Source organism: Bactrocera latifrons, unplaced genomic scaffold (assembly GCF_001853355.1).
Source record: "Bactrocera latifrons isolate USDA-ARS-PBARC rearing strain unplaced genomic scaffold, ASM185335v1 scaffold_6, whole genome shotgun sequence".
Classification (NCBI taxonomy): domain Eukaryota; kingdom Metazoa; phylum Arthropoda; class Insecta; order Diptera; family Tephritidae; genus Bactrocera; species Bactrocera latifrons.
The window spans coordinates 3,915,989-3,937,427 of NW_017537267.1; the positions used below are offsets into that span (position 1 = coordinate 3,915,989).

The window sequence follows — 21,439 nt, forward strand, 5'->3', positions numbered from 1 at the left end:
ATCGAGGTTGTAATATTTTCCTTTAGTTGTTTATACTGCAATGTTTTGGATGCTTGAAGTGTAGCCTGAGATCTAGCTATGAGCAGCTCTTACGATCTATGCTATTTTCCCGAACCTTTCGTATAAAATATCCTTACCGGGTTTAGGGATCTTCAATACCCTCCAGTCTTTCGTCGGCGCATAAGCATTTTGTCTTTCGGGAAGCCGTAGTGCATTCTCAGTACGATTTGCTTTCAGAATGATCGGAACGCAGCAGCACCCAGTATCTGCAGAACAGCTCCCTCCTACAGGCTTTGAAACTTCGCATCCACTTTCTTTACTCAAAGGAGCCTAGTCACCATATTTTAGAATTTTGACCCCATTAAGCCAACCATCGAAAGTTGGCATAGGCGTACGCAGGCTTCTATTTATTTTTACTAAGAGCACAATTAGTAGCTTCAACTCCACCGCTTTCCACTAGTCTTGAGTCATTTGGTTGCTCCAGCCTGTGAATGCACCATTAAGTGTTTTTTCGATATCTTTCTGGCTCTTCTTGCCGCTCTTTACCTTGAGAGCTCCTCCAGATCTTGAATGAAGCTGGGTTTACAACGTCGATCATTCTCTTTGGTCGTTAAGCTGTTAAGGATGTTTTTTTCTCCAGTATACAGCTGACTAATGGTTACAATCCCTTCCGGTTTGCGAATCTCGTATCTATAGGAAAAGAAAAATACGTGCGGCAGCGACGTATAGTGCATATAGAAGCATATGAGAGATAAAAAATTTACAACATTTAACTCATCAATCAATTTCACTAGGTTTTTGAATATTTTTTCTCAGAGCTGAGTGCTCATTCTTGTCTAGATTTAGCAACTTTGCATATTCCATTAAAGAAATAATAGTAATTTCATTAGAGAATTCGCAGATGGGTTTACAGAACAACTCAGGGGTAAGATAAAGGTAGATTTTGGCATCTCATTTTGCTAGTTCTGCCGTATATTATTTTTTCGTAGCCGATTTCAAATACACTTCAAAAGCTTCTAGCCATAACTAGTTAGAGAGCCAGTATACGATTACMGAACAGCATTTCTTTATTCTACCTTTCGGTTTACATCAGACTTCGGAAATCCGTTTATAAATGTTCACCAGAGGGTTAAGGGCCACTTCATCTTAAATAACTAACAGACTCTCACACACACACCAAGGCAAGAACACTCTTAGCAACGTTACAATATGGGACAAAGCAATGTATCCACTCGCAAATTCTCCGCTATGTAACATAATTAAGGTAAGACGTTGTAAACAAGTTGGCGAACTCGGAAACACACCGAAAGCTGCGAATCAACGCCAACAGCGAAATTGCGCTGACGGTGCGCGCAACAACAACACTGTTGAGCGTCACATAAAAAGCTCATGTTGATGCGAGCGTTCGACCAGTTGGTGAAAAGTTGCGATTGTCAAAAGAAGTGTTAGACGATAGTACGAAGTTGAGACTTGATTTTCAAGTGTTAACATTGAAAACAAGATTAATCAAATACCTGTTTTATTTACAAAAAAAAAGTGAAATAGTTTTACTTTTTTGAAAGTGTTTATTCTGTGGTGATCCACCAGCTTAGAGGATTGACCAGATAGAGCCTTTAACTCAGTAAATATGTACGCCAAGTACACAATTTTCGCCTTAATGGCTTCGGCGCTAGTTATGAGCATCATGGCAGCCGAAATGAAAATGGAAGCTCGTATGGAAGATTCCACAGAGTCACCTATTGCCGACCTTGCGGTTATTGGTGAGTAACTTATGCTGTTCAATTAGAAAGTACGAACATCAAAAGGGGAATATTTATTCACAGACACTGAACTCAAAACATCAACTGAACGTCCACCGGCTGCCTTGAAAAGTGAACAAACACAAAATGTCCAGCCTCATACAGTCGCAGACTTTATAATTCATCCCTTGATCGCTTTCAAACCTCGTGCCCCAGAAGAAGACGTGGCTGGCAAGCAATCCGATGGCGCTGCGTCAACGACACCTTCACCCTGGACACTGTTCGGCTTCAACGCTGGTCAAGGCTTGGGTTCACAGGTCTCATCTTCAGTATCGAATCTGGCTGGGTCCGTTAGTGGTTGGTTAACCGATCGCATACAATTGCCTGGTTTGGTAGATTCACCTGTACGTGAGTCCACCACGACCAGCACGACTACTTCAACCACCACAACACAACGTCCCGATGTGGTGGTCCGTGTACAGCATAGAGGTTCGACTCGTCGACCACTTATTGCAATCACGAATGACAACCGCCCGCAACGTTTTCATAACAACAACAATGTGAACTTCGAATCCGATGAAGAGGATGATGAAGATTTTGATGATGTTGAGTTCGAGCAAATAAACAAAAAGCAGAACAAACGCAGAAACAACAAAAATCAGCAAACCAAACGGAAACCAATTCGTGATCACGAAGATCTCGATGATGAAGAAGAGGTTCGTCCAGTACGTCGTCCACAACAAACACGACCACAGCAAAAGCGTCGTCGCCGTCCAGTCGTAATTGATGATTTCTCCGATGAAGAAGAGGATGATGACGATGAAGCATCAGCTGAACATGAGGATGACGATGACGAAGACGATGACGAAGAACTGGAAGATGATGCAAATGTAGACGTTGAAGAAGAAGATGACAATGCGCAACAATCAAGTGTACGTCGTACGCAAAACAACAACAAACGCCGTCTTCAGCAACAACAACGACGTCGCCTAAATGTTGGCAACCAACGCTTCGTTGTGCGTCGCGTACCAAAACCCATTGAAAGTGAAGAGGCAGAAGAAGATGATATTGACCAGAAATTCTACTTTCGCAGCCAGAATGGCCGCCCCTCCACCAAACGTTCCCAAAATGAAGCAAATTTTTTTCAACGCGGCCAGGAAAATATAATAAACCAGCTACGTCAGCTGACCGGCGGTCGTACACCCGCAGAGGTCGGCGCCTTAGTACGTAAGTCCACAAAGCAGTCGGGCAATAAGCAAAACCGGCGGGAACCAACAACTCTCTTTGTTAATCGCAATGGACAAACTGTCTACTTGGCGCCTGAACTTTTAAATGCTGACGATCTCCAATTGATCAACCCTCAAGTACAACAACTCAAACAAAGTGCTGCGAAATTCCCACAACCACCTTTGAGTGTGCCAGTTAAACGCAAAAATGCACCCACCCAATACATAACCATCCCTTGGTCACAATTGGGCATCGCACCACCCGATCAATTGCACTCGGTAACCGAAGGTATTCAAACCCAACCACTCATTCTCAACATACCAGCGAGCGCCCTGCAAACAATGCAGAACCAAAGCTTGAAACGTAAGAAGCAACCTGTCATCACCGCTGAAGCTGTACCTCTCCTAGCTGAAGCTTCCATAATGGACGTTTTCAAACCACCAAAAATACCACATGATCGTCACACTACCGACTCGGCAACTCAAACCACTGCTGGCAGGCCGGTCATCATTGCGTCTCAAATAAAACCAAACGCTGACAACACTGCCACACATACCATCCTACCACAACGCATACGTCCTGGCACTATCGTAGAGAAGGCTCCCAGCAGCGCTGACAGTGCACAAGAAGCTTCCGACGAAGAAGATGCATCAGAATCTGCGCGCAATGTGGAAAGTGAATACATGCCAGGTCTGACACGTCACGTAAAACCCGCTTTTGCCGAATCACGTTATGTCTACGGCTCTAACGCTTCACCCTACCTGGAGTTGTTGAAGCAGCATGGTCGCTACGCGTTTCGCAGAGCCGGACGTGAGCTCGAATTACCCGCAGCTAGCGAATCGAACACCAACAACCAAATGCAGCCCGCAAACGGTGAACAATTGATACCAGTGCAAGTTATTAGCGAGCCAGAGGTGGCTGCACAGCCGCAACCGATAGATACGGCGGCGCTGCCACTTGTGGAGGCACAACCGCAATTGAAATTGGAAGGCGCACAAGCTGAACCGATCGTTGAATTGCAACAGGAATCGGTAGTACAGGCTGAACCGGTAGTTGAAGTGCAACAGCAATCGGTAGGTGATGCTTTGCCCGCGAATGTGCCAGTGTTGGAGAATAAGGGTAACGAACCTGTGGAGGCTGCTTAAGGGGTTGGGCGGCGGAAAGACTAATTTAGATAGGGCATTAAATAATTATAAGTTAATTGATAGTTTATAATTTATTGCGACAATAAAACCGATAAATGTTTATTTAATAAAATACAGTGAAATCATTATGCTGTTGTTTTCTTTGGTGAAACTGGGAACTATATAAGTATATGTGCAATACACTTATATCCTTTGAAATCCTTTGAAATCCTCTGTTAAGGTTTAAAAAATTAACGAGAGTCGTCGATATAATAGCACACATTTATGGAATTAGCCAATTTTCGCGGAATTGAGACTTTCTCTTCACTAAATTCACCTCCTCGCAAAGAGTCATAATATCAAAGATTGTATCTTTCTATCTCCATTTCTCGGAATTTACGATTTCTAAATCATGACTATTTTAAATGGTTAAACTTTCTTTATATTCTTATTCCATATTATAGAATAGTTTATTTTTAATTTTTATATCTTCTGAAAGCTTCCACATAAGTATATTTATGACAAACTTCTCTTTTTAATGTGTGCTATAGTCAAAATCTTGTTAAGGTCTTTAGTCTACACTTCTTCGCGTCTCTTTTATAGTTTTTTCACATTTACTAGATAAGATAAAACGTTTTTTTTTCGATTCACCTACTAACCCCATTCAAGTTTATTGCCTTCAAATTATTAGAAATGCTAAAATGTCTTTAAATTTATGCATGAATTTACAAAATCCCCAAAATCTTATACTCCGCCGTCTTCGGCCCGCTTTTGGCGCTCCATCTCATCTCACCAACTTGGAATAATTAATTAATACATATTCGCCGGTCAGCCATGCTCGAGCGGCACTCATCAGAACAGCATCAACCAGCTGGCTAGCGGCGCCCACTAAGCGTTTTCATTGTTGGCTACATGTGTATCGTTTTTTAACTGATTACCATACTATACTCAAGTTTCCTACTTAGGTATGTAAATATTTTACTAATTTTGCGCAGGTTAATTGAGTTCAAGTGGCTAGTTTTTGAATTTGACACGCTTCAACATAACCTGTTCGTTATGAAAACAAGCCGCAAATTTACCGTTATCTCCGATAGGTATTAATCGCCCAAAAGTATTTAGAGCAAACGCGCGTGTTGTGAAGAGGACTCAATGGCGGCGTTTCTAAATGCATACTTATGTAAATTAGCCAAAGAGTAACGAGTGAAATATTGGCGAAATTTTAGCGCCGTTCTTCTTCTAACTTCCTTACTCTGCTTATATCTCTCTTTCTAACCAATACTTTAATGAGATTTCTTCAAAGGTAAAGTAAATTGGCAAAAGCTGATTGGTTAGCCTAAAATTTCTAAATAACTACTTGTTTTGGTTTTTCTATAAATTAGTTATGCTAAAGTATTTTAGTTAGCATAAAATAGTAGCTTTCTAAATTTATCACATTCTTAGCGTTACTAAATTCCTTCGACCCCTGAACAACTCATCTTTGGTGGTCAAAAAACACAAGAAACTGTTATTCTACTAAAAGAAAAAAAGGTTAACGACATTTGACATTTATTAGAAGAAAATAAGATTTTTTGCGTTGCTATCATTTTTTATCTGAAGTAACAAGCAGACAGTATTTGTTTCTACTACATATTTGCTTTAACTTTGAGGGATAATAAAATTAATCTTTCTGATAAACCCAGAAAAGCTAGCATGTTATGTTAAGAACGGCATATGCATGCTAACATATTTTAGTGGTATATCGTTATAAAGAATGGTTTTGAAACGTCTAAACTTTATTTTCATCTAAATTTATTTTCTTTTCGTTAGACTAAAGCACATTTTGCAATATTTCGAGAGTTTGAACACCTGACCCAGCTTCGTCAGTCTTTAGAATAAGAAAGCGTTAGCTTTTATAACACAATGCAGCAATCGTTTTGTCATGATCTTCCATATAACTTTCAACTAATCAAAATATTTATATAATACAAAAATTATTATAATAATGGGTGATCCAAGTGGAGGTATTTTGTTTAATAGTGTTTTTTTTTTTTTTGACAGATTAGGAATCAGTCGTGTTGTCACATTATTTTTGTTTAGTATTGTTTGGTATTTCATCATTGAAAGACATAAATCCCGACAATGTTTACAAATCGTGCAACTTTATTACGAAAACCCATTTTCTGTAAAGAATATAGGTCGCGCGCTTCGCTCAACTTATGGTCAACATTATCGCCCTACCCTTGTGTACCATACTCAGCTCAATCACCAGTATTCATTATTTAATAGTAATGAATGAATGAATAGACCATGTCCTGCACGCGCACGTGAAAAAAATATAGCAGCCGTAGATGAGAGTGTACGCGAGGACCGTGGAGAGTCGATTCGGCCGCTGTTCGCAGCAACCCAAACTGACGTATGGAACAACTTGGCGTGTTTTGCGTCGAAATTTTAAAATAAAATCGAACAGCTTGTGCAAGAACTGAAGCCGCTTGATCTTCCTAAGCGACATCCCTTCGCTCTATGGGCTCTTGAAAAGTTCCAAGTTGATCCAATGGCTATGTAAACAAACAAAATTGCCGCTTTTGTAACAAAGAGCAACCTGAAGAGATTCAAGAGCTGTCATTTCATCGGTCAATAATTCTTCAAAAATGATGCCAGTGAGAACGTAACCGCCAATGGTGATCGTTATCGCGTCATGCCAACCTAATACTTGAGTTTGACATTGTGGCACGTGATGTCGGCGACTTTTGGTTTCAACAAGTCGGTGCTACTTCCCATACAACGTATTCATCAATGGATTTATTGAGTTAACACTTCGTGAGCGCGTCAATTGGCCACCAAGATATCACACCTTTAGGCACTTTTATGTGGGAAGGTGTAAAGTCTACAGTCTATGCAGACAATGTCGCTTCGATTCAGCCTTTGGAGCAGAACATCAGTCGTGTCATTCACCAGTTATCAGTCGAAATACTCGAACGTGTCATCGGAAGTTGGACTCAACGGAGGGACAATCTGACACGTAGTTCGGCCAACATTTGAAAGAGATAATCTTCAAAACACAAATGACAAAGAATGTGCTTTCGTATGATAATAACCATTCCCCATTAAATTTTAAGTTTCTGTATTTTTTCTTTAAAAAAGTAAGGAGCCTCCTAATGGATTTTTACAATTTATTACAAATTTTCTCATAGTTTTATGATTTGAAGATTTATTTTGAATTGTCAATACATTACGACATACATTACATCTTACTCAGCACATTAACAACATTCTTTATCAAAAAAAATTGACTTCTCTTCGGCATTTGATCTAGAATTGCAAATAGCTTACACTTTTGTGAATCGCAAGCTATTTTTTTTAACCGGTATTTGTCAATTTAAAATTTTAAGCTAAATTTTGAAACGAATACCCTCTTTCAATTCCATGGAAATTGCTTATTCACAAACCTTTGTCATCAACATACTTGTTTACGCAAAAACACTTCAACAGCTTTGATAAACTATCAAAATGGTTTCAACAACGTGTGCGAGTCAATCGCCACAATATGGAAATTTTGAAGTCCAATGAATGAATTGCGCATTTATTGCAGAGCGACATTCTGGTATTTATAAATATGTGTTTTGTTTCTGTATGAATGTACATTTTACATATTATATACATATATTATGTGTTTTACTAATCTGTGTTTGACGAAAAACTACAAGCAAAATGGTTCGATGAACTCTCAACTCTCCAAGCAAATAAAAATTAAAAAATCAATTTTCGCTAAAGTGCTTATCGAACAAGTCAAGCACTAGCAGCAGCATCATTAAAAAGCGACTAGCAAGACAGTTTCGTGCAAAGCAACTACAACAGTGGAAGCCCTGTAGAGAAAATATGTGTGTGCTCTACCAGTTTAATTTCATAGAAAACAAATTTTATTCTAATTTTTTTTTTGATTTATTGGGTTAGCTCGAGTCAATTTTGAGATATGTTGAATTATTGTTCATAAATTTTTCCACGCTTAAGTTATTTTGATATTAAGAGTATTCAAGACTAGAAGTTCCTCATTTAAATCTTATATAATTTTACCGTTGGCTTCCAAGTTTAGAGCAGCAAAATCGAGACATTACTGTACATCACTGTTTACTCTCTAAAATTCACCACTTTCTATCCTACTACAATATCATACATGATATACCCAGTATTTTTAGTTATTGAAATCGATAATGTTTTTCTGACGTAAGAAATCAATATGGTAATAAAAATTTGTTCCTCATTCGTAAACCGCCATGGTAGCAGAATCACAACTTCTAGCGGCAAATAAGTCCCACATTTCATACTGGGTCCATTCCAACTAAATAATACTTAGCGCTCGCGAGCGCAGGTGCGGTATAATACCGTTTTCAAAAATATTTGCATACGAAATGATTAGAAATTGCTAATTTATATTCGCCGGAAAGCAAAGTTATAAAAAACGCATTTTTATATACGAATACGAAGAAATTAGCGAGTGAGCGAAGAATTATTTCTAACTTTCATTGGTCCATTGCTTAGTAGCCGAGTTTCTTTAATCATACTATGTATATACGTGCTAAGACTCACTCTTTCCTAGAAAATATGCTTATGTACTCGTATGTATGTAAGCATGAGTCATAGAAACTTTAGAAACTTTATTAATCGCAAAGATTTGCACATTGAAACATTTGAACTAATTTTAGAAGAACAATTTTCGAAGTGAAATATTTTTGACTGAGAACCTGTTTAGTAAAGACTTTACTGTTTGTGGGAATACCTCAAATTTTAAACTTTAACTCATTATGCTTGAATAGTTTCGTATAAAAGTTACTTTTCTTTCGCCAACATATTCAATTATTCCCTAAAAGGAGTATAAGTACACACTTCATTTCCTTTTGTAATATTTTCAACTCTTCAATTACTCGCATAGAACTTCTTAATTATGTAATCAATCAAAGCTCTGTGAGTACTACGCCATAGGCACATATCACTATACTTGCCATAACGGTCAATAAACTGACAGCTTTGGGCTTCTTGAAAATGCTGAGAGTCGCACAATGTAACCTCTGGGTAATATCAACAACGCTGGCGTATTTCTAAACAGGGTGCTTGCCATTCACTTTCAAACCGGCATGCCATTTCACATGGACTAAAAAAGGAACATATTCACAACTCCGAAAATACATGACCGATTAGAAGCAAACTCGGTTCATAAAATTTACAATTCGCATTCTTTACAATGCTTTAAAATAGATGGAATTTCGCGACTCGTTTTTTTTTTTGTGTCACATACAAATTTCACATGCGTAGTATATAACTGAAGCATTCTTAAAGGGAAAAGTACAAAGTAAAATTGGGTAGCATATCGATCAATATGTATGTTAAAGTGTACTAATTGAATTAATAATATAAAGACATTTGGTTCTGGAACCGAATGAAATTGGCCCAGACTCTTCACCCAAATATGATGCCTAATATTTTGCAGTTAAGCATATACGAAAGTTGCTATAAAGAATCAAAGTAAAATTTCTCATAATCGGTCACCCACCGTCTCAATGCTTTTTTCCGGCTAAGTTAGCTGTTCGAGCCAATGTCAGCCAGGACTGAATGCATGACATACATCGCGCTAGTTTGCGTTGAGTCGCCGTGAATCAGACAGCATCAGCGCAAGACAATTTATTTGCTGTAACCATTTTACGTATTGATCTTAAAGCAAAAAAAACCCAAAAAATTAATAAGAATTTAAAACAGCGGGAACTGTAATATATGGAGGTCTTCCCCATCCTCTGCTTCCCCCGGCAGATATTGCGTCGAATACTTTGAGCTGGAGTCTTTTCGTCCATTCGGACGACATGACCTAGTTAGCGTAGGCGCTATTTTTGTTGTCAATGTCGTCGTATATCTCGTACAGCTCATTGTTCCATCGAATGAGGTATTCGCCGTTGTCAATGCGCAAAGGACCATAAATCTTCCGCAGAACTTTTCTCTCGAAAACGCGTAACGTCGACTCATCAGACGCTGTCCATGCATCCTCTGCATCATACAACTGGACGGGAATTATGAGTGACTTATTGAGTTTGATCTTTATTCGTCGAGATCGGGCCTTACGAGGCGACTACCTCCTTGTCCGAAACTTCGTTTGGTTTCGAACGGCTTGGAGAGTTCCTACCCGATCCTGGCGAAGCTTTTGGTATTGCTCAGCGTTAGTTTACACAACCGCATTAGATTTGCGGGGTTATCGAGGTGTCAAAAGGTGGCTTGAAATCGACGATGAGGTGGTGTCTGTCGATCCCTTTCCCACAAGTTCTCTTCCAAGATTTGGATCATAGTGAATATCCGGTTAGTTGTTGATTTTCCAGGTCTAAAAGCACACTGATAAGGTCCAATCAGTTTGTTAACGGTGGGCTTTAATCTTTCACAATACGCTCGATAGAACCTTATACGCGATGTTGAGGAGGCTTTTCCCACGGTAGTTGGCGCCGATTTTGAAGTCTCCTTTTTTGTGGATTGAACAGAGCACATTTAATTTCCAGTCGCCGGGCATGCTTTCTTCCGACCATATTCTACGAAGAAGCTGATGCATTCTTTATCCTTGTTCTTCGCCGCCCGTATTTGAATAGCTCGGTCGGCAACCCATGGGCCCCGAGGCTTTGTTGTTGTTCAGACGGGTAATTGCTATTCGTTCTTGTATTCGCGCACTAGTACCTCTACTTTTTTAGATATCGGCCTGAAATTTTCCACATGTTCTTTTGTTTCAAGGAGTTGCTTATTTGAACCGTCGATATCGGATCACTATAGCATATAGCTGAATGATCAGAATCAATCCTCATATGGAACACTTTTTAAATTGTCGATATTCCTTCAAGAAATTTAGCATAGGACGATGCGATCTCCGAAGATATTGTTCAAATCGGATCACTATAGCATATAGCTGCAATCGGACTAGGACCTTATATAGCTAATATGAAAGCTTGATCAAAAAATTATGTTATTTCTAGTTTGGAGGCTAACTTCGAAAAAAAACAGATACATTATTTTCTGTACTTATGATTGAAAATAAAGTAATATTTTGGATTAATATTTCAATCTGTTGAAATTATCTCCTAACTAATTTAAAGATACCTGGATATGAAATGAGGTTTACATTTCTAGTATATATTAAGTCGTTAGATAAATACTAAATACATATTCTTTTAAATTAGTACATCTTTTTTGGCGTTTGAGATTGCTTCTGTAAAGCAGCAACGGCAACAATATATACTAGCATAAATATGTCCGCCATTTTGTGTGTTAGCCTGACATATATTGAATAAAACATAATTTATTTTAATTATATGCCTGATTTCTATATACTCTGATGAAGGTCGCTGAACTGCTAGTCACCAGCTGGCGGGGTTATAAGCAGTCATGCGTATTAGTTTGTGGTCACTGTGATGCCAGCAGCAATGCCTAACGAGCGGCTCAGCCACCAACTGGCTGACACTGGCGTACCAAATTAAAATTGCCAAAACTTCACAGTCAAAAAAAGATAATTTCAGAAAAGAATTCTTAATTTCATATCACCCAGGCGATTGTGCTACTGATGGTAAGTGGTTGAAGTGTTTACCCAACGCCACATCTACACATGCACATACATATAGGCACGCTAGCATGTTATTAATTACAAATTTATATGTTCTTCTCCTCGACATGCCTCTAATGAGGTGAGAAGACAAAGCACGTCGCCGCCACATCATTGCTTTGTCAACATTAACGCGTCCAATAAAAGAAAGCCATGTAGGCGCATGGGAACGCGTGCGAAAGTCACAACAACTCATGCCAAGCAGCTATCTAAGCTTTCTATAGGGTAGGCGCATCGTCAAATTTCGCCCAACAAATAGGTAAACAAGAATTCTACACTCATTATGCCATATTTGTTTTCAAACTCTTCAGCGGTTATTTGCTGCTGTTCTTTTATTTCTAAGCTTCTTTAGCTACATATGTATTTGCTGTTTTTCTTTTATTCTTGCTGCGCTTCAACCTCTGCAGACCAATTTGGTTCTTTGACCATTCTCGGCCATTAGCTGTGTATTCGTTCAGTACCGCTAGCTCACAGCTAGGTTTTGCATAAAAACGTAAAGCGATCAATGTGTTCTCTACAGTTCTGCTGGACATTGCTTACAATTAGGACACTTTTTGTTGGTAACGCGTTTGGTGTCTGATATTTATCATAATTTAAACTGATTGATTGATTGATCGCCTAGATCGATAATACAGCAGCATGTTGAAGGCAGTAGCAAGTGTGGCAGCAGTGCTGCTCTTTGTGGCATTGGTGTGTGCAGGTGCGTATCAGGGGTGGGGAAGCCCGAATTCTTTTTAGTTATGAAATTAATAGCCCGACTTAAGTCATAACGAAGAGTTGGGAAGCAATTTGGATCTGACAGTATCTCTCATATTTGAAAAAATTGCAAAGAGTAAAGTAACAAACTCTTTGATTAATGAGATAAAAAGTAATATATTTTCAAAACAGTGTTTTAAGTCTAGAATAGTAACACTCGAGATTTTTGTTGCATAAAATGTCAATTTAAGCCTATTCTTCATTGTTGAACGCCGGTTGGTCTGACTTTTAAGAAATTTTTTCAGAAAAATTATAAAATATCGCAGTTTCAAAATTTTATATCTTATTTGGTTGAATGTTAGTGCAATGGATATATACTCTACAAACTTTCAAACTTTCTACTTTCAAAGTCATAGATTTCGATTTGTTCTCAAAATATTTCGAAATAATTCCTTTATTTTTTGAGACGTACAATATATAAGATCAACCATTAGTAAGATATCGTAAGGCTTCAACCCAATTCTAAAAAAAAGTGCAATAAAACTTACTACAACACAATTTTACACGTTCTCAGAACCTCGCCAAGGACTACAAAAGCAAAATGCACAGAAACAATTACGTTCGGGCGCTGCAGTAGCCGCACCAAATCATCCGTATCTCTTCCTTACCGTGCCACGTGAAAACGGTAATGGACATGAGGTACAAGGCTTTAAAGTTATAGAGATCGAGGACGACGACGACGATGAAGAAGAAGCTGCGCATAAGAAGACCAAAGTCGAAAACAACGCCAACAGCAATGATGATGCGGACGATGATGAGGAGGACGAAGTCAACAATGCCAATGCAGCAAATGATGATGACGATGATGAAGATGACGATATTGTACGTAACAATAATGTTGAAGTTAACGATGATGACGACGACGATTTCGAGTACAACGCCGATGATGATGATGATGATGATGCGGATAATTTGAATGACGAAAGCGATGTCACCAATAATTTGGTATATCTGCGCTCACGTGCACCACACTCACCACGCCTGCGTAGTCAAGTGAAAAATCAAGCTGCCGTTATCAGCAGCGATGGCAATCGCGCCAGCCAATTGAATGCACAACTCATATTGAAGAATGCCAAACCCACGAATATGATGGTATCGCGCGAACATGCCGGCGCTATTATGGTACCCGATGGCATTATCGAAATCGAAGGACAAAGTGTGGTGGACGAGAAGACTGGCAAGACGGCATTGCTGGTGCCGCGTGCTGCACTCGATGCCATACCAAATGGCAGCGTTGTCGCGCTAATGGAAGGGGGCGAGACCGATAGCGAAGAGGCGCGTGCCAATCGTGTCCTGGTGCGTCGTCGTCGCAAGGGTTCGCGTCGCAATGTGGTACGCCGTGGTGGCGGTAAGACCCGTCGTCGTCGCGGCGGCAATCGTCGTCGCCGTGTTAGCAACAAACGCAAGAACGTACGCGTCTATCAAGTGGGCGGTGGCGCTCAACGGCGACGCGGTAATCGTCGTGTCGCACGTCCTGTAAGGCTGCAGGGCTGATTCAAAGCGCTGACGTATAAGACGTGAACTATTTTAGTATTATAGGTTAACTAACAATCGACAGCTAAATGATGCTACTTGAATTATGTAATTGACGGAGAAAAATAAACGGGTTAAATAAAACATATTAAAAAATTAATCATAACTCTCTTTTATTATTTATATTGTGGTTCAAAATAAAGTAAGAAATGGGAGATGCTTCAGCAAGTAAAAAAAAAACTATTAGAAAAATAGTTCAGGCACAAAAAAGTAGAAAAGAAGTGGAACACATTTGATTCGTTAGTTTTGAGTGAACGCAGATTTATAGAAAATATTAATCTTTATTTTCGTCAAAGAGGTGCACACACGCGTCAATTTTTCTTTTCACGCTTTCAATCCTTCTACAATCATACTTTCGGCGAAAGCCGAACGACCAACAATAAGTTCAGATTGACCAAAAAGATCGCTATTAATCAAGACCGCCTCACTACGCGTTGTCTTTCATATGTTTCATCTTTTTCAGCCAAGTCTTGCCTTCGATTGAAATATCTTGGCTAAATTTCACCGCTTGCAATCGTAAATTTTACATTTAACTGTCAAAATCATACTTTCCTTTCCATTAAACTATCGGTAACAAATAAATATATTTAGAGAAAACGATTTGTGTGGCAGCGAGACACAAAGAAAGTTTCGCATTTGGGAGTCAGCGGAATATGATAATATCGTGGCGTACAGCAACGCAACAAATATGACTAGTCATATAAAAAGTGATCTTCGAACTGAAGGTGTTTAGATTATAGCTCATCGCTGTTGTTTTAATATACATAAAATGGCGATATAAGAGCGTAAGCAGCGCTTTAGTTGTTCGCATAACGTCTTGGCAACTAAACGTGTGCTGAAGTCCCGAAAGCAAATACGACACACATCATTAACTCTTAAGTTTCAACACGCAATGGCCAAGTACAAGTTGTGTGTTTTCTTGGCGCTTTTATGCGCCGCAGCGTTGCTAGTCAACGTCACTGCTGGTACGTATAAGATTCACAATTGAAATATAGTAATTTCTAATACTTTCATAAACGATCATTTAGCAGAAGAAGTTGAGGCAAGAAATGACGAAGTCGCACCCGAGTTGCCTCAACCAGAAGCTATAAAGGACCTTAGTAAGCCTTTGCCAGCTAAATACGAATTGTCTGAAAATCCCGCCATTGTGCCCGTAGAGATAGAAGACAAGACAGATGAGGAGCAAAGTAAGCCGGTGGGTGAAGGAGAACTTGCTCAGGGCGAAAGTGTTGTCATCGGCGCTGAGGATAGTAAAACCGAAAATCTTGAGCGCGCCATGAATGCAGAGATATTGCAACAACCCCAAATGGTGCGTTAACCGAAATACAAAACACGTGATTTCTTTTATAAAACATAACTTTAACATTCCTTATCGCTCCACCTCAGGCACGTCTAGCCCGTCATCTCAAAAGCTTCCACAACTATCACGTATATCGTGCACAGAAAGCTGCCGGTATAGAGCGCGCTGCCAACGTCGTTGATGGCATGGAAGATGATGATGGCATAGTGCCCGAGGAACGTGCCATACGTCGTCGTCAGCGCGTACATAAGCGCAAGACCAACAACAACGTACGTCGTAAACATCACAGGAAGAATGTCGCTAATCGTCTGAACAGTGCCAAACGTCAAAATCAACGCGTCAACTCTGTGCGCAAGCGAAATACGAAGAAAGGATCAGCAGGTCGTCGTCGCGTGAGCAATGATGGCAATAAGCGTCGTAGTAGCAGCAACAAAAAGCAGAGAAAGTCAAGCACTAGCAACAAGCGTCGCTCATCGAAAAACGGTATGCGTAAAACCAAACAAAAATCATCACTGAAGAAACGCACCACGAAGAACTTCAATAGCCATAGCCCGTATTTTGAGGAAGAGCAGACTGTGTATCCCGTTCGCTCGCAGGTGAACAACGTACCTCAGATGATCGTCATTCTGGACGGTGACAAGGCGGAAACTGCAATCATCGGCCAAGCTGCCTAAAGCTGGTAGATTCGTTTCAAAATGTATATTTTAAGTATTAAAAGAATGAATAATTTATACTATTTATTTTCGATTTAATAAACTACTTTTAAGTAAAATACGAAGTTTCGTTATTGTTTTACAAAAAACTCTCTGAATAATACAAAACAGTTTAGAGTATAAGTATTTGCTCCAAGGCAGCATCCACTATCTTCTCCTAACCTAGATTTTCCAAGTTAAGGCAATGCTGAATAAGGTGGGGTCTGCATCGTTCTCTGGCTCCATCACACCATAGTCAAGCCTATTATGTGCTAAGTCTGTGGTCTTTGTGTGGTGGTGAAAATAACATATATGTAAGGAAGCTTGAGAGGGTTCAACGTGCAGCCCTCATTAGCATTTGTGGCGCACTAAACTTCTTTTTAAACATGGCATGTAATGCTATTCTGCATATAATGCTTATACTCAGACAATCTGAGTAAATGAACAAATATGTTAAACAAATCTGTTGGGTTATGGAGTCGCCAAACATAGAGAGTTGTTGGTGGGTAGAAGCCGTTGAAGGATAAGAACACTGACTTTTCTACTGATTGGTTAAAGCTGGGGGATAGAGTTTTTGTGGAGATAGATATATTTTCATGAATTTTCCATCTACTTCAGCTTCAGACTTCCTGGCTATTGCAATCATTTAAAGAACGGAATCGACGAAAAACAGCTTTAATAGGGATAAATGGTATCGAAGAGTTAGTGTCTCAGCATTGAAGGGTATTGTGTTGAAAAAAATAGATTTGCCAAAAAATGTTCTTATATAATATATGGTAGGCCGGAGACTTTTCAATTGACCTGTTAGCCTACACTTTATTTAAAATACAGATTTTCGCCCTTCCAGGTGACTTTATACCGCATATTAATAAAATTGGGGGAGGGCGTTTCTCTTATAACAGTGCACATTTGTGCTTAAAATAAATAAAAACGGGTTAAAACAAGTCTTATTTACCTGAAAGTTGGCAAGTTGTAAGAGCATGAAATGTTCCATTTTACCCGAACTTAGCCTATTCTTACCTATTTTTAGTATATGGTTACTAAAGGAAGACTTAAACCGATTTTACCTACGTTTTAGTAGGAAACTATATTTCGATTAGGGAAATAATTTATATGCAACATTAAATTCATGAAGCTAGAAAAGTAATTGCACGATCTATCGATTATTATCTAATGGAACTCAAAAATATTGAATGAGAAGAACACGTGGTCGTAGTCCGATCAGGCCGTAGACTTGGTCAGGTGATCAGATGCTTATATATTAAAACGTTGAGCCTTAAGCTTTAGAGTGTTATGAATATACCGTTAAATAGCCGCGCTATGATTGATGTGAAAAGTTTTTAACTCGAACAAAGAGCCAACATTAAATTTTGTTTTAAAATTGCTAAAACTTTTGCCGAAACGTTTCAGTTGATGAAACAAGTTATGTCGATGATTGCCTATCCCGTAGCAGAGTGCACGAGTGGTTTCCACGTTTTCAAAGTGGTCGTGAGGACATAAATGACGATCAACATGTCGAAACTGTGTGTGAATTCATCACAAATCAGCCGAAATTTGCGGAAAAATGCATTTGCCCATGAATGGAAAGGGCAAATCCCAGGGGCCATTCAAAGGCTTGCACCGGCATACTGGCGACCATACCGGCCAACGAGCTAAAACACTCGTTCGACATGCTTTTGAACCGTGCAAAAAGCTGTATTGAAGCAGAAGGAGAATATTTTGATTTTTGCCGAAAAAGTCATTTGTTGTGTTTTTTTAAAGCCCTTTTTACTTTGGTACACACCTTGTATTAGTTAATATATGCGGTAACTTAATAAAACTAATAGATGATCATTTCTTTGTATTGGTATGTTAATAAGATACTAAATATGACTGTAATCCTTTCGCCCTTTCGTCGAATAATCAATGTTGAATTCCTTAGCAACATTTTTTCATATAAAGTTTTGCGAACACCTAAAGTATTTCTCCAGCTTTGAACCTTGAAAGCATATAAAATGTTTGGTTGCACTCGAACTTGTATCATTCTTACTTGTTTAGACTATTTCTAAATCAAAAGATTTTCGCTACAAAGTGCCTTAATGCGTGACTATCACACTTTGCATGATCTGTTCCATTCTTGTGCGAGTTAATTAACAAACATACAGTGCAAATATTTTCTAGTTGCAGCCACAAGTGAGCTAAAATTTGCAAGGCAGTCCAAGATAAAACACATACAGATAGCAGAAAGATCTATCACACGTTATATTTTGGCAAAGTATCAGTTTCTTCTTCTCTTCTTTGATCACTGCGGCAACTTTTCACTCCGGAATAGGTCGCTTGAGCCGTAATTAAAACAAATTGTCAGCAATTATTTGTGTGCATACTGACTCGTTAACTGTAAACAGAGTTCTTGAATTGCCGCTAATTTTATTTTGGAGCAGCGTTGGATGAAAAACTGAACGCTGTTGTTTACATATCAACACAGCCATGTGGAGACAATTACTATTGATCTCAAAGCTTAACAAGAACCCAAATCAGCAGATGAGATGATTTATTGCTTTCGCATTTGCGAAGTTCATGACCAGTATTTTTATTAACTATCACTATTATTTTTTTACTCGACTCTCACTGCTTTTCGAATTCGGAGAATATACATTTAATTATTTAGCCTCATTACATTTAATTTAGTTAGCGGCACAATGCGTTTACTCCAACTAGCACTCGTGCTAGTTTTTCTCTTTTCACTCTTCAATTCGTTTGTAAGTCATTTCCATATAACTTGACTGCTCTGCGAGGACATCTAAGAGAGTATTAATTGTTATACTTTTGTCGTTTCCCTTGACCAGATGCTGCGAATCGAAGTTTATTCAAAAATCGGCGCCAATCCACCGTATCAGTGGGAGGATATGGGAACGTAAAGCCTCAAGGTCGTATCACCAGTCAATTTTTAAATACGTTGAAGGGTGTTACAACAACAATCACCGCTGCACTTGTTTCCGATACTATAACAGTAACGTCACCAGATGATCCGACTGCTTGCACTAATCCAGACATGACTATAACGCCCTCCACAACTTCCCCTACAACGGCAAGTCCTATATATTCGACAAGTCACACATCTTCGACAGCTTCGACAAGCCCAACTGTATCAACTCCAGTGGCAAACGCAAAATCGACAACGATGATTATGAATTGAAAAGGCAAACATACCGAATGCTACTCGGTTCACAATTTTGGTTGTTTCTTCTTAAAGCTAAGTTGGCTATAAGCTTTTAGAATATGTTTTAAGTTTAGTTACATAGTTTAAGTTTCAATGCTGATCTTAGAGACGAGAATCGAACGCTCTATAAGTCCCTTTTATCCACCACACATTTTCTTGAACGTTTTGTTTCTATTCTAGCCAATTCTAAAGACGCCAAAGGTTCAAGATTTAGAAGTTCAAGTTATTTAACACTAATTTCGCAAAAGCTGTATAATCGTAAGGGAAGGATTAAGAATATTTCACTTCCAAGCTATTACATAGCTTGAATTTTTATATTTCGGGATTAGTGTGCAAAAACAAATATTAATCCACGAAAATCGCTTTATTTATTTTTCAAAACATTCTCCATTAAAATCTATACATTTTTGCACGCATTTTAATCAATTCTCGAAGTACTTTTGCCACTCTGTTTGAGGTATTTCCAAAATAACCTTTCTGAACTCAACTACCGGTTCTGTCGAAAAACGGCGACCACTTAGTTTATTGTTTTAGTACGGAAATAAAAAGAAGTCGCTGACGTCAAGTCAAGACCTGATGGTGGATTACACATCAAACCGATGGTTCAAGTGCTCAAAAATGCAATTTTTTCAACTGATGTGTGAGTGCTAGTATTGTCGTGGTGAAGAGTTATCCCTTGATTTACGCCATTTCTTGAAAGACAACTGGCAAAAAAAAAAAAATGGTTGTGTAACACTCAGAATTCAATATTCTGTGTTGTTCGAGTGATATGATTGCGAGGTATCTAGTTTTTCGAAAACAACCATTTGGCTGGAAGTGATTCATGCGCGAACAATCTAAAATGTATGTAAGTTTTAAATTTTAATATAAAATTGTGAGTTTCCAGATTGTACCACCAGAGTTGCTAAATCCAGAAATATAAAAACAATTTCGTAATTTTTACCCGCATTTCGCTTAGTTTTCAGCATCGGTTAGGATTGCTTTAATGTGATGGTTTCATTCAGTTTCAACTTAATTTTTGAGCGTCAGTCGCTAAATTGTTGGCGAGTTTCAACGTAGTTTTCTAAAGCATACGCACCACAGTAATGATGCGTTTAATGAATGCAGAGTGCTCAGCTACGTTGCCCAGCAACTCTTTTGCGACTTATAATCGATGTCGTTCTTTTAAGAGATACAGACCTTTGATATGAATATTGCTTTGACACGCTTCATATCCCATTAACAAAAGCATGTTATTTCGATTCATAAGAGATGTTTAGATCCTCAGTTGTCTCTTTGATGTCAACACATTTCAAGCCTTCCAGATTTTCGAGCGCAGTTTCATGAACCCTTGCGATGTTATCATCATTAACAGAGATAATTATTATTAAGAGAGGTAACTCGAATAAGACAAATTCTCGATGATTTCATGCTCTTCACTGAATACTTTGTGGTACTCAAATTTGTGTTCGTGACAAAATATGGCAGACTACCCAAAACACTTCTGCAACACTAGCAACGATTCTGAAGCTGATTTTTGTGAACAGTTGAAATATACCAGTCTTGGTCAAATTTAAGCATACGATATTACTGAAATATGTGTATTACATTGCTTTAAAGTGAACAGTCATGAAAAATCATTAAAGGTTACGTGCATGAGTATGCGGCACTGAATATGGTAGCTGAGCCAAAAAGATATTTGAGAAAACTAAAGATTAGACTAATGACGATTATGTGTTACCAAATGTATATACAGTGTATTTTGTATATACACCAATCTGCTGTAAACTATGTAAAGTAGATAGTGTGAGATATTTATGTATTCATATGTACATATGCCTATAAATTCTATCGCCGCTGGTAGTGTAAAATAACGGGATAGAATTGATGCTACCTAAGTTAGTCGGTTTCTCTTAGGCCTATGCCAGCGACGATTATTCAAATATCTTGATTTGCAATTTTTATGCGATTTATGTAAATTAACTTACAACGTTCTGTAAAGGCAACTGTAGTTAAACGAGCGCTAGCTACGCCTATTGTGGTTGTTGTATGTTGTAATATTATAAACAGTATATTGACGATGATTTATATTGTAGTTGTTGTTGTGTATATGTATTACATATGGTAGTATGGTAGAAACAGAATTTAGGCCCATTTCGATAGGCTTTTTGCCATGGTTCATCATATAAATATTGCGTTTGTAGGCCTTATCGATCAGTGAGCTCCAAACACTTGGAGTAAAATAATATTACAAGAAAAAGTAAAATATTGCTTTATAAAATTCTATTTCCCC

At 38.6% G+C, this 21,439-nt stretch overlaps 3 protein-coding genes across 4 annotated transcripts; all 3 read left to right on the plus strand.

Annotated features, from left to right (window-relative positions):
* Positions 1-1,423: 1,423 nt before the first annotated feature.
* On the plus strand, positions 1,424-4,139 carry LOC108974981 (probable serine/threonine-protein kinase kinX). The gene is made up of 2 exons (XM_018943158.1): positions 1,424-1,760; positions 1,824-4,139. Exons 1-2 carry the CDS (start codon positions 1,628-1,630, stop codon positions 4,109-4,111), a joined length of 2,421 nt encoding a protein of 806 aa, XP_018798703.1. The 5' UTR covers positions 1,424-1,627; the 3' UTR covers positions 4,112-4,139.
* An 8,053-nt stretch (positions 4,140-12,192) lies between these two features.
* Positions 12,193-14,076, plus strand: LOC108974895 (eisosome protein SEG2). The gene is made up of 2 exons (XM_018942998.1): positions 12,193-12,387; positions 12,958-14,076. The coding sequence occupies exons 1-2, from the start codon at positions 12,327-12,329 to the stop codon at positions 13,935-13,937; spliced, it is 1,041 nt and encodes a 346-aa protein (XP_018798543.1). The 5' UTR covers positions 12,193-12,326; the 3' UTR covers positions 13,938-14,076.
* A 655-nt stretch (positions 14,077-14,731) lies between these two features.
* Positions 14,732-16,011, plus strand: LOC108974896. 2 transcript variants are annotated; one of them, XM_018943000.1, is made up of 3 exons: positions 14,732-14,941; positions 15,008-15,285; positions 15,363-16,011. In XM_018943000.1, the coding sequence occupies exons 1-3, from the start codon at positions 14,869-14,871 to the stop codon at positions 15,948-15,950; spliced, it is 939 nt and encodes a 312-aa protein (XP_018798545.1). In that variant the 5' UTR covers positions 14,732-14,868; the 3' UTR covers positions 15,951-16,011. The 2 variants fall into 2 exon arrangements, with proteins under 2 accessions (XP_018798545.1, XP_018798544.1); XM_018942999.1 differs by having other exon boundaries at positions 14,733-14,941; positions 15,005-15,285; positions 15,363-16,010.
* The last annotated feature ends 5,428 nt before the right edge of the window (positions 16,012-21,439 follow it).

What these genes read in the sequence shown, in the direction of transcription:
- LOC108974981 (XM_018943158.1), top strand. Translation starts at nt 1,628, where the DNA reads ATGTACGCCAAGTACACAATTTTCGCCTTAATGGCTTCGGCGCTAGTT. An exon ending in TGCCGACCTTGCGGTTATTG is followed by an intron (nt 1,761 to 1,823) that starts GTGAGTAACTTA and finishes ATTTATTCACAG; the next exon opens with ACACTGAACTCAAAACATCA.
- LOC108974895 (XM_018942998.1), top strand. Translation starts at nt 12,327, where the DNA reads ATGTTGAAGGCAGTAGCAAGTGTGGCAGCAGTGCTGCTCTTTGTGGCA. An exon ending in TGTGGCATTGGTGTGTGCAG is followed by an intron (nt 12,388 to 12,957) that starts GTGCGTATCAGG and finishes ACACGTTCTCAG; the next exon opens with AACCTCGCCAAGGACTACAA.
- LOC108974896 (XM_018942999.1), top strand. Translation starts at nt 14,869, where the DNA reads ATGGCCAAGTACAAGTTGTGTGTTTTCTTGGCGCTTTTATGCGCCGCA. An exon ending in GCTAGTCAACGTCACTGCTG is followed by an intron (nt 14,942 to 15,004) that starts GTACGTATAAGA and finishes ACGATCATTTAG; the next exon opens with CAGAAGAAGTTGAGGCAAGA. An exon ending in TATTGCAACAACCCCAAATG is followed by an intron (nt 15,286 to 15,362) that starts GTGCGTTAACCG and finishes GCTCCACCTCAG; the next exon opens with GCACGTCTAGCCCGTCATCT.